Source organism: Leopardus geoffroyi, chromosome A1 (genome assembly GCF_018350155.1).
Source record: "Leopardus geoffroyi isolate Oge1 chromosome A1, O.geoffroyi_Oge1_pat1.0, whole genome shotgun sequence".
NCBI lineage: Eukaryota > Metazoa > Chordata > Mammalia > Carnivora > Felidae > Leopardus > Leopardus geoffroyi.
This window is the reverse complement of record NC_059326.1, coordinates 181532724-181545676: the sequence shown is the minus strand read 5'-3', so window position 1 is coordinate 181545676 and position 12953 is coordinate 181532724. Positions and strand designations below refer to the sequence as shown.

At 35.9% G+C, this 12953-nt stretch overlaps 1 protein-coding gene across 14 annotated transcripts in view; it reads left to right on the top strand.

Annotated features, from left to right (window-relative positions):
• TENM2 (teneurin transmembrane protein 2) overlaps positions 1–12953 on the top strand; it is a 1977527-nt gene that overhangs the window by 1099603 nt on the left and 864971 nt on the right. For 10 of the 14 annotated variants that reach the window (XM_045502305.1, XM_045502315.1, XM_045502382.1 and 7 more), the window contains 2 exons: positions 3957–4031; positions 7463–7738. The exons of 2 other annotated variants lie outside the window; for them this stretch is intronic. In XM_045502305.1, coding sequence (XP_045358261.1) covers positions 3957–4031; positions 7463–7738 — 351 coding nt within the window. The remainder of the gene's footprint in view (positions 1–3956; positions 4032–7462; positions 7739–12953) is intronic. 2 more of the 14 variants (XM_045502361.1, XM_045502371.1) reach the window with 1 other exon arrangement.

Below are 12953 nucleotides of genomic sequence, written 5' to 3'. Positions count from 1 at the left end.
TTTGGGTTTTCCAATTTGGGCTTTGTTCAGTTTGGAACACTGAAAATGCCACCATACCAGAGGAGAATGCCACATTCACCTTTCACTTTGAAGTCACAAAGCTTACAGAGAAATGGAGGATATTGGAAACTCTCCTGTCGTCACTAACCATTTTGATGTTTCCTTGATTTAGAATGAGTTTATTGACATGGGGATGATTCTAGTTAAAAATTGTGAAAGTTGTCACACATCATGCATTTAGATGGAGATTTTTTCCCCTTTTTTTATTTATTTAAATTTTAGTTTGTTAACATACAGTGCAGTATTGGCTTCCGAGGTAGAATACAATGATTCATTACATACAATACCTAGTGTGCATCACAAGTACTCTCTTTAGTACCCTTCACCCATCTAGCCCATAATTCATCTGAAAGTTTAGAAATCTCAAAATATTAACATTTTAGTGCTATATGTAAAAAAAATTATTCTTTTTTTTTTTTGTTTTTAAAAAAAATTTTTTTTTCAACGTTTATTTATTTTTGGGACAGAGAGAGACAGAGCATGAACAGGGGAGGGGCAGAAAGAGAGGGAGACACAGAATCGGAAACAGGCTCCAGGCTCTGAGCCATCAGCCCAGAGCCCGACGCGGGGCTCGAACTCCCGGACCGCGAGATCGTGACCTGGCTGAAGTCGGATGCTTAACCGACTGCGCCACCCAGGCGCCCCAAAAAAAAAAAAAAATTATTCTTAAACTGCATTTTGAAATCTAAATAGTTGACTTAATTTTTTTTTTATGAATAATAATGCATGTATACCTACTCTGTAGTTTTAAGCCACAAGACTTTTCATGAATAGTTTTGTCAACATTTGGGAAAATATCTGAATATGTAAAATCAGATGAACTTTAGAAGGGCATTAAGAAGGAGTTTATGTGAAGAATTTTAGTGTACACAAGTATAAAACATTAAAATTCATAAGTAGTTTCTTCACTAGTTTTCAAAATTTTTATCAATGCATATACAGATATGTAGATTTTAGACTTTGAAAATAATATTTTAGATAGTATTGGCAAATTTTTGGTAAGTGATTATTCTTTTTAGCTTGTGCGTATCAATCATTGCTCAAATTTCAATGTAAGGTATCGATATTACATATAAGGTAGTAATCTGCTGATACATTTTGATTGATCAAAATTAAAAGTTATGTTTTATTACTTATATTTGCTATATTTTATTTGATAACTTTTTGCTGAAAAAGCTTAAGGCATCAGATAAAATTACTTCATTTCCTGTGATAAAAAATAACTACAACATTGCAATTTATATCCTTTTCTTAAACACTTGTTAGAAAATTTGGAGTTTATACTCATTTCTGACTTGAAAATGTAGACTCTAACATTTGCTCAGGAAAAGTGACCCATGTTTATTTACAAGAGATTTTCTTTGTCTTAGGATAAATGATGCTAGAAATAGGCCACTTAAAAATGGATTCAATTTTTAAAAAGAATCAATATTTCATATTAAATAGTAAAGATAATTTATTGTAACTTTGTCTTCAGAAAATAAAACTGATTATCAAAAGTATATTTGATTTTATGTTTAATACAATTTATTATTCGAACTATGCTATAATTATTCAAAAGGATATAGAATAACAATTTTTGTGGGAGGCATAATATACACGTTTTATGGAAAATTGCATGACTATATTATACATCTTTCACTTTACACTGAATTTTGCATCATATCACAGAGTTGAATTTTGCAATAAAAAAATTGATGAATTCATTAATTTTCCTAAGGACTGCTCATTAACCTTTTACTTAAATAATTAGCATTCCTCATTCAAGTTGAGATTTTCCTGATTCTTGGTATGATGAGTGATTTTTTTTTATTGTATCCTGGCTATTATGTTTTGAAACTCTGGATCTTATTTAAATCTTCTGTTTCAGCAGGCCTCCTCTGCTACCAAGCCAGTGGGAAAAATGAGACACTGAGGCTTGCCTGCCAGGTGGAGGGGAAGGTCCAAGTCCCTCACTTGGCCTACTTTGACAAGGCAGGGGGTATGGATTGAGAAGTGATGCTCTCTTGCCCCTGAGCTGAGTGGGGTTTTCAGACTTTTCACTACGACTCTGAAGTTACCAACTTGGTTTAGAGGGAGAAGGGCACCTCTTTACTACAGTTCCCCCACAGATCCTTCAGTGGTGGTGAAAGGAAATGTAACATGAATTCTTCTCTGACACCAGCAGGGAGAGGAAGGGGTGCTTCATGACCACCCCACTGGGTGGAGATAGAAGTCCAGGATCCCCTTATAGCCACCAATAACACCTTTGTGTGGGGTGTCTGGGAAGGTTTATTCCTACTGGTTAAGGATGAAATTCTGGCTTACCACTCAATTCCATCCTGAGGTGTTTGTGGAGGTAAGGAAGGACTCTTAATTACAGTAGGCTTTACTCTGGGCTTTGTCTGCTTGCACTGGTGTTTTTAATCTGCAGATTTCTCCAACACCAGGTCTGGGATATATAAGGCAAAAAGAAACTCCAGGGAACTCACAACCATATCCTTCCTCAGGTCTCAGGATCCTAATAGGTCTATCTTCTTCTCAACCCTTTTTAAACTCTTTTTATGTGTTTTTATATGTACTGTTCAGAGGTTTTTAGCTGCACCTAGTGGGAGAAGTAGAGAGAAGTGAGGAATTTTATCTTGATCCAGAACTGGAAGTCTGTCAAGTCATCTTTTGAAGAATCCACCATGCCAACATGTGTTTCTAGTTTTTCTTGTTAACAGGTTAATTCTGTTAGATCATGGTAATTATGTGGCCTTGCTTATGATCCTAGTGTTTTTTAGCATCACTTTTATTGACTTCATGGAAATCTGCATCTTCACAAGCTTTACAACTTAATCTCACATTGGCACCATATTACTTTCTGTTATCACTAACTACCTGATGACATAGACGTTGATATGGTGGTTGATATGAGAAGAGATGCTAGCAGTAAGTGGATGGGGATGGGGGGGGATTAATTTTATAAGTGATCATTAGTGACTGCTTTCATGTTTTCATCGTAACTCTTCTGTGTGTACAATTTCATCTCTTAAATTCAGGGGACTTGCATAGTGAATATTTAGATAATAAAAGTTTTCTATATTGTACTCCTCTATTACTACAGTTAACTTTTATCTTCCTGCCCTCATAGTAGAAAATCTGTTCAAATGCTGACATTTCCAGTGCTATTTGTATTCCCTGGTATTACCATGACATGATAATTCTGACTTAGCGACATATGTGCTTCTCCTAGTTAAAGGTTATTTCAAAGTGTGAGAAGTTGGTAAAAACTTAGAAAATAAAGCCATGATCACAATGTGCTGGCATATCTTTCCTTTGAATTGCGTCCCCAAGCACAACTAGTTGGTCAATGGATGACTCTTGATATCTATTGCCAAATTTATCTCTAAAAAAGTTTTGGAGATGATCTGGGTTACACATTGAGATTATGATCAAGAAAAAGACAACTTAAAGTAGAAGAGACTTCTCAAGAAAGTTATTTTTAAACACTTGCGTTCTGCTATCTTGATCCACCTAACAATTTTTTTAGACATTGGGGTTCTCTCCCAACACCTTAAATTATACTAAAATTCCATGATGTAAATACAGATTTTGTGCAATCATTCATCTATAGAAATAGTGACTTTGGCCTTGATAATGTAGTATGAGGCCACACTGGGAAGTTTATTAGTAGCAACCATAAAACATATACCTGAAATGAAATGAGTTTGAAACATTATCTACATTCCCACTTTAATGTGATACCAGAGAGAGAAGAGGCAGATGGAAGGTATTTCATGAATACTGAAATATTATGACTCTTTCTATCTTTCTGCAAGAAAGTAAAGAAGGAAAGAAATGTTGACTGTTTTCCACTAGAAATCTTAGCTTGGAGAATCACACAATGACTAGTTTCTCTCTTCCATTCAAAGCTGCCATGGAGCTTAATAAAGACATAATTATACAAGATGAATTAAAGCAAAATCAACCTTCCATCAATGAGCAAAGTAAGTGCAAAACAATAAGTTGGCATGGTGTTAAAATTCCCCTATACTATTTACATTCTGAGCTGAAGGGTATGACACGAAGGTTTTGTACTGTAAGACGAACTACATGAAAAATGTTTGTCTGAAATCAATGTATATAGAGGAACGTTTGGGAATGGTATGGTAAGAGCAAACTGAAGGGGGCCTGATAACTTCATGGAGCAAATTCATGGTCCCTCCAACTAGTGAGTCCACCACTAGCTGAACATCTGTTGGGCAAGCTGTAAAAGAATGAACAGTTGGACCACAGGATGACCTTTCATGGCTCCTTGTCCTTTTCCTATATAGTATTTATCACTCTATAAATTGTACGTTGTTTATGTGATTCTTTGATTAATGTCTCTTTCCCGATTATACTGTAAATGTCATGGGCTCCATTTTTATAAGGCTCCCTGTTATATCCCCAATGCCTATCACAGCACCAGGAACGATAAATATTTGCTGAATGATTTAATAAATGATAGATCAGCTTTTCCTTTCCAATGTGTATGTGGCTCACCGGCTTCATATGTTAAGCCAGCACACTTGGGAAAGGCTTGGTCCAGAATCTGTCCCAGATACTTAGAATAGGATTCCTATTCTTTGAGTTAGTTGAGGACAAAAGGCACCTAACTAGGAATTGTGAGAAATGGGTAACATTGGCGGACTGTGGTCCTACTAGAAGATGAAGATGAGGCGTTTAGAAGGTAATATTTTTGAGGAGTCTAGAGGAAAATTTTTCTGAATTTAGAGGAAAATCTGGCTTCCTGTAAGCCAGTGTGAACTTGGTTACTTTTTCCTGGTGAATTGAGTACAATACCTCCAATTTTCTTTACAGTGTTGTTTGTTTGTGGCTTTGGGGCTGTATGTTTAAAGCTGAAACTCTTGAACTCTACTTTTTTCTAACATTTGTGATTACTTTAAAAAATTATGCAAATTTTAACTAATTTATGATGATCTCAAGTTTGTTTTAACAGAAAAATAATATTTTAATTTCTTATCATCAAGTAAATTTGATAACCAAAGAAGGGAGACTATATTTATTCCATGTATTTCCATGCCCTAGGCTTATTGCCTATTACTTCAAGATTGAAAAGCACATGGGATGCTCTGAAAACTGAGGCTTCTTTTCCTCTCACAGATGTTTCTCTTTTCCTGAGGAGGTCTTTGAAGCTTGTTCCAGATAATGAGGTGTGGGAAAACCATCAGGAAAGTTGCCTTAATGCATACACACTCCATTTCAAATGGAATCATATAGCTTAAAATTCCCACATGTGGAATAAAAACATGTATGTTTTAGTTTGACGTGTTTTCTTTTATTGAAGGTAAAAGAAGCCTTATATTTCATGCCTGTCCAGAGCAAACATGAGCTCTAAAAACAAGATGGGAGAATGTTAATATTTAGTTTACTTAAGAATGAGACGATAAAAATAGAAAAGTATTTTAATATCAGACATACATGAACTTAACTTTTGTTTTATAGACTACCAAAATGGAAATATACATTTTACTGTACAATTATGAGACAATACCTAATTACCGAGGATGTAAACTGGAACAGAGTACACTGGGCAGAACAGCATTTGGGACCATGCTGGTGGCAGTAAGGATGTCCCTGTTTCCTACCCAGGTAGCAGGAAGTTACCCCATTCTCACAGGAAATTTTGCTTGGGTTAGCTCTCCAATGAATAGGTTTTACTCTTCAGAGACATTTGTGTATAAAATTGGGTTTGGTCCCATTTACACAGCTAAAGAAGGCTGTGGAACATCAACATATAGTAAAGAACGGAAAGTAAAACCTCAGAATAAAAATATATGTCTATTACAAAGTAAAGTCACACTAGGTTAATACAAACAGCTGTTTAAGGCTTTTTAAAAATGAAAGCTAAGAAATAACATCATGTATTTAGAGTATCATAGAGGAGTTAAGTTATATCATAAGTTTGGGGATATGATTGATAGGGACTGGCCCTAATATAATCAATGTACATAACATAAACCATGGCTTTGGTGTTATTTATAAGGTTTTCTTCACTTATAGCATTGAAGTGCATTTCTTCAGTGCATTTTCCCCCGCTGTCCATAGCTTGAGTAAAGACAAAAAAAAATCAGCTTCATATGTCAGTAAATAGAATGTACCGCATGACTCCATCTAATTTTCATTGAAACCTTAAAATGTCTTTTAAGAAGCTGTAATAGTAAAGCACACACATAGATAGAGCATTCACTGTGCCAGAATGTTACAGGCTGGTTTTTGATTGAGATCATTTCACCTTGTAGAATGAGCAAAGGCTTGGAATTGGCAGATTAGCGGTGTATCTTGGATCTGCCACTTGCCTAAGCATGACCTTGGACACAGTATTTAACCTCTCTGTAAAATGGTCAACACCTAAACTGTTGGGCTATTATGAGATTTAAATGAGATTGAAAGCCTATCAACTGCCTGGCCACATGCCAAACACTGGTAACGTATAAACGTTCAATAAATGCCTCTTTGCTTCTGCTTCCCATTTGTGCACACATTCATGCTCCATAGTTGAAACCTACTTGTGGTTCTAAGTTGTGTGAGCAAACAGACATTGTTTAATATCATTTAAAAACATGAGGACTGACTTTTCATCCCTCAGACGCTGAATTAAATAATACATTACATAGTTTATTTAAAAAAAAAAGAGTTCGGTGGGTATTATCACATAGAAGATACACAGTGATCCTGAGAGGAATTTAAGAGATTAATACCCAGATTTTACAGATGAGAAAACTGGGGCTCAAGGAGTAAGAGACTTGCCACAATGAGACTTACCAGTGGGAAGCTGGGACTGGTACCCAGGTCTCCTGGCCACCACTCACATTTATTGGAGGATTAAGGTTCTTTGACACGAAGACAGACTGCTCAAGGATCAGATCCATGTTTTGCTACAATCTAGATGTGTGACCTTGGGTAAGTCACTTAAATTCTCTGTTCCTCTGTTCCTCAGTTTCCTTACAAAATGATTACATAATATTATCTTCTTCATTAAGTTATTGTCACCTATAAAAATGTAAAATAAAAGTTGCAAACCAAAAGATGCCCAGAGCTAAGAAAGCGCTTGGTATATATTAGCTATTATTCTAAATCCAGTATTTTTTCCAGCTACGTGTGCTACCTAGACAACAGTAAATGCTGTAACATTTTTGAAGCAAAAGCTGAGCATTCTGGCCTAGGATTAAAGTTAATCTTAGATGTTTACTTTTTTGTTCTCAAATGTATCCCAATATCCTAAATACTCATGCTCATATATTCCTGTATAACATGGGAATCTGATATGTTTTTTGGATGGGAAAAGCATCCATCTGTTTTTTGTAAGAATACGTTTTAACTTTGTAAAGCATTTCACAATTTATAATCGGTCTCTCTGTTGCTGTCACCTTAGGAACTAACTTCACCCTTGCGGAATTGGGAATGTGTGAGCCCTCCCCACACCGAAGTGGCTACTGTTCTGACATGGGGATCCTTCATCAGGGCTACTCTCTGAGCACAGGGTCTGACGCCGACTCCGACACAGAGGGAGGGATGTCTCCAGAACACGCCATCAGACTGTGGGGGAGAGGGATAAAATCCAGACGCAGTTCCGGCCTGTCCAGTCGTGAGAACTCAGCCCTTACTTTGACCGATTCTGACAACGAAAATAAGTCAGATGATGAGAACGGTAGGCCTGCTTCTTAAATACCTTTTAATGTTCTGGGTATGGCGCAATGTGGCGTTTGGGATGTCTGTGTTTTAATAAAGAGGAGTACAAAACCATTCATTTTCTTTGAAATCGACCTTGTCTACCCACTCTGAGCTCGGGAAAAATAAACCGGCAAACCTCAAGCACACAAGAAATGAGGAGAGAATTTTAAAATCATATTTCGATGATAACACAGTATTCAGCTATAGTCAGTTGGTCTTATTAGCAAGTAAATTACATTGCAAAAGAGGCAACTTGATAAACTATGACCTATACCTAGAAAATGTCCTCTTGCCACAAGTTTCTAGGTCTTCGTATTGATTTCCCCTTCCCAGTAAATGGCAACCCGGGTTATTTTTTTTCATGAAGATCTCTTAAGAATCCTACCTTATCTTAGACTTTCATTTCCAGGCGGCAATGCCTCATATCCGTATTGAAGATCAAACCTGGAACAGATGCTCTGGAGTTTAATAATGACAAATAGGAAGAGACTTGTCTTCAAAAAAGTATTCTCTTCTGTGTTCACTTTCCTCCTTGGTACCTATGTAGGTTAATGGCTTCCCACATCTTCTGTCACAAATCACTATTGCTTATCCATCAGCTTTGTAGATGGGTTTTAATGAAACTTTGAAAATTAAATGCTTCCGATCATTAAGCAGTAAATATAGGGAAGCCTCGGCAAGTCATTAAAGAGATAAGGTGCTTATTTCTGGATTTCTTAGTGACTCAGAACTGTGTTTAGTCAAAAACATCTCTTAAAAGATAAATTGCATTAGGTACAGTTGATTTATGAAGAAAACATCAAATGCTATGCGATTTGTTATGAATATATTGTGTGTTTGCGGAAAGAATTACCATTAAACTGTTTACAAACAGATCAGTTAAGAATGTTTATGTAAAATATTATAAACTTCTACTAGAGCAGCTTTAAGTATTTTCTTGCATTTAAAAGAGGAAAAAGAAATTCACAGGCGGACAGCTTGTTGTGAATGCAAAAGCATGGCTAAATATCGTTTAATCTCAAAACTGTGTTGAAAATACATCATTTCCTGGGTAAGTCGCATATATCCAAAAAGATGTCACTCTGTTGCATTTTAATTTGTGTTTAATTTGGAAATAATTTATTCTATAGTGGGGACAAGGAGATGTGTCTTACTTATGCCTCCGTTCGTGTAGCTAATCAAGGTGCACACTCAAGGAAAAATCTGTACTTGACTCATTTTGAATTTTAACAAAATTTTTGACACTTGGCACATTCAACACTCTAAGGCACTTATCTGATAGGAAATTAACTTTTGGAAGTTTTCATAAAGGCATACATTGAATCCATTTACTGATGTACTTTTTCAAGTCTGTGTGTGTCCAATACTATTTAAATGGAAGTAGTTTGATTGCTTAATAAATAAAATCACTTGTTAATGAAGCATATATGGCACATTTTAACAAGGTCTTTTGGCAAATCTTCCACGGCGGTATTCTCACTGGTCTCGTGGGAACCATCTCTACAAAATTTAAACATGTTGGTAGAATCTGCACCCTCTCTTTTAAAATCTATATACATGTTAAAAACTTAATAAAGAGAGTTTTCTAGTGAAACAAAGGGAGCAAAAAAACGCTTGCCTTGAATTTACCTAGAACTGTTATGGGTAGGAGAACTTTATAATTAATAATGTATTTGGTAGACCAAAAGTAGTCTCTTTTTTTCCAGTATTCTTTAAGGCATCATATATGAACAATTTCCACCTTTGGGGAGTCTATATAAATCCCTATATATGGGTAAAAAATAAACCCTTGAGTCTAGTGTCTCGAGATTTTCCTGTAATGCTAGTTATAACGCAGTCAGAATTGCATAAAGAAATCTGTACTTGAAAGTACTGAGAGACTCTTTTGTGCCTGCATCTGGCAGAGCACAAAAGAGGTAAGGAAGCCAGAGTTCAAGCTTAGGCGTTAGAGGGTTATTTTAAAAATGTACAGATAAAATGTATGTCCTTTTCTCTCTTTTTTAAAAATTTTCAGCATTCCACATATTCCCAAGATGTACATAATGCATGTTCTGTTCTCATTTGGGGCCAAAAATAAAAATAAGAGATTTTGCACGTCCCATCATAAACTCATTAAGCAAATAAAAAGTGAGTTGTGAGCCACTCTGCAGGCTGAGGTGTTAACTTCAGTAAACTTCTCGTTCTTTCTCTTTGACAAATTCTGTTTAGCTCACAAAGAAATCAATGCATTTTCACATGACTGATTTTATGAAGTTTGGGAATGTATTATCATATAGATTGACAGTTGCCCCACTGGTTCCACACCACAGCGTGGACACTTACAAAGCCATCATTAATTTCTCACACTTGTACCCTGCAATGGCTTCCTCCATAATAAACACGCTGTCCTTCAGAACCAAATCAATAACCTTTTAGGTATGCCTCTCCTGAAGAGGAAGTTAAAGAATCTATACTTTGAGAAAGAAGCTCTCGGATTCAATTTTAGATTTTAAAGATAGGTGCTCACAAAATGAATTTTTTCTTTGTATCCCATATATTTTCATTTCATTTTCAAGGTGGGATCTTGGGGGTAACTCAATGTTCACAGTGCTTATTTAAACATTGCACTTAAAAATTCTAAAACCAAATTCTCTTTCTGTAGTGTGACACAGGTAACCAACCTTCAGACTCGTGTAATAAAAGCCTTTCCTGCCAAGAGTTCTTCCTGCATGCTACTGTGACAAAAATGATCTACTAGTAACCTGGTAACTTGAAAGTCCCATCACACTGAACACATGATAAATTTATTCTTATTTTTTTTCCTTTTTTTCCCCTTTTTCTTCACAGCCTTGCATCTTATACTCAGTTTGGCCACCAAGTTAACATTGTGTTGGCTTTACTTGCTTTAAATAAATACAGCTCTCAGGCCCATGTGGTTTTATCAGGTTCTTTGACTCTGTCTTTAAGTTAAAGATGGCATAGTTAGAAATGGCAGTGAGAGTTCAGAACAGCAAGGCCAAGTTTTTGCTGCTGTGTAATTTGACTGCATCTATAGAAATAGCTTTCTCAGTGACTTTAAATTAGAATCATCCCTTTTTTGGGGTAATAAATGTCCCATTTAAAGTATGTCCTCTCTTAGGCCCTTTGTATCACCTGAGTTATGGAGAAAATGGGGCAGTCACTAATACACAAGAATAACTAATTGCCTCTTTAAAAATGCAGAATAGCACACACTGTAAAAAATTCAGTCTGTGTACTCTTGACTCCCTTAGGCAATATCTTCACCTTGGGGACTTAAAAATATCCTTGAGTGGGTTTTTTTTCCAACATAATTCTAGTTTTAGTTATTTTATTAGAAATCCATAAAGAAAAAGAAAACTCAAAGGAAAGAAGCTTGTCTGTGGAACAGAGAGCCAGAAATTAGAGAAAACTAAATCTGGCCTTGGATAAAGAAGAAAATTAGCCTTCCCTTTACCTTCTCTGTTTCCACCCAAAGTAAATAAAGACAATGTTCATTTTCATTTCTTGTCAATTGGGAAATTTATAATTCTCGTAATGTACTTTGAGGTTGAAAATACAAATGTTGGGTTAATTTCATTGCATTTTGCAAAATGCATTTATAAAACAAGCTGGCTCTTGGCACATAATGGATTTGTGTAAAGTGTGTTTGGGGAACATAGGTTGTATTAGATTGTGAGTCCTGTTGGCAGAGGTCTGCAGTGTTCCTGTCTCTTCCTGAGTGCTTGAACACACCCAGGTACTCTCTGCATGTTAATTGAGTCGGGAAGACAGAAATCTGAGGGGAGGAAGGATTTGTCCTTAAAACCAGGAAGGGTTACTATAGGTTATTGCCACAACCGCAGTGCGTTCATTCATCATGTGAGGTGAGTTTCTCAAGTCTTCTTTTCTCTTCACAAAGCAGCCCCTAGATAAATTCGTTAGAGTAGCCTATATGTATGCACATGTAAGACCTGCTACCAGGTTTCTCTTTCTGCCCCACTCTATTATGCTTGCATACTCTTGAATTTATTTTGTGTTTTATAATCCACTGTACTCCTTTCTTCTTCCTTATCATTGCACATATAAAATTTACAGAGAATGCTTGGAACAGATGTAAAAACTTACTATAATCACCAGATAATTATAGCCAAAAGCTCATATTTTGCTCTTAAAGTTGGGAATAAGAATAGTAAATGAGCTACAGAAATATAGTAATACTTGACTGTGCTTTCGATGTTGATACAGGGATGATTTCTTTTCCAGCCAAACTTTATAGAAAAAACCTTCCATGGAAAAAAATACTGTCTCGATTCCTTAGAAACAAAACAAAGGAAAACAAAAAACATGGAAGAAAACAAAACAAACTTTAAATCCATTTTGATGACAATTATTCCAAGTTGTGTTTTTAAGCTTTCTTTTTTTATGCTTGCAAATTTGAAAGAGTAATATTTGTAAGGAATGTGAAATGAATCGTCCATGGATTGAAAAATAAAAGACAGGAGAAAAAAATATCACCTGTCAAAAGATTCTTGGTCTACTCCTATATGAAAGGATGCTATGATTTTAATAACTGCTCAATTCCCTAAAAGTTCAGATATTAGAGGCACCTTATTTTGCAAAAAGTTTGTTAATGAGAGTCTTAAATATATGGTTATCGCAATGCTAAAATACAACTGATAATAATGTAGAACCAGATGCAGAATTTAGGAATATCACATTGTCACATCGCTTGGTACGTTAAAAAGAGGGACTGATAAGTTTTGCAGAGGGACCTGTCCAAGACTTTAAAGACTTAGGTTTTTGGCAAATGGAAGCAATGCTTACGTTACTTGAAAGTAGAACAGAGGACTTGAAAGAGTGTCAATACTGCATGTTCCAGATTATAAACTTTAGTGGCATGGTTTTTAGTTATTTATATATTTCTTTCTTTCCTTTGGTGGTTGCTTTCATGTTTGTTAATGCTCCCGGGGGCTATCAAGGAATGGCTCCATTCAATAAATACAATAAATAAAATGAAGCACTAAGCCTTACTTTTGGCAAGGGCAGCCTGATTATTACACGTGTAATCTCTAGGCCTTCGGGGAGACATTGGGCTTGGTGGATAATCATTTGGTTTTAAGCTGCTGAGTTCCTGATATCTGTACTTTCACTTCAGTTATGCAGCAAAGGCAGTCACTGGGTGAGAGGCAAACTGTTCTTGTCACTTCACCCCC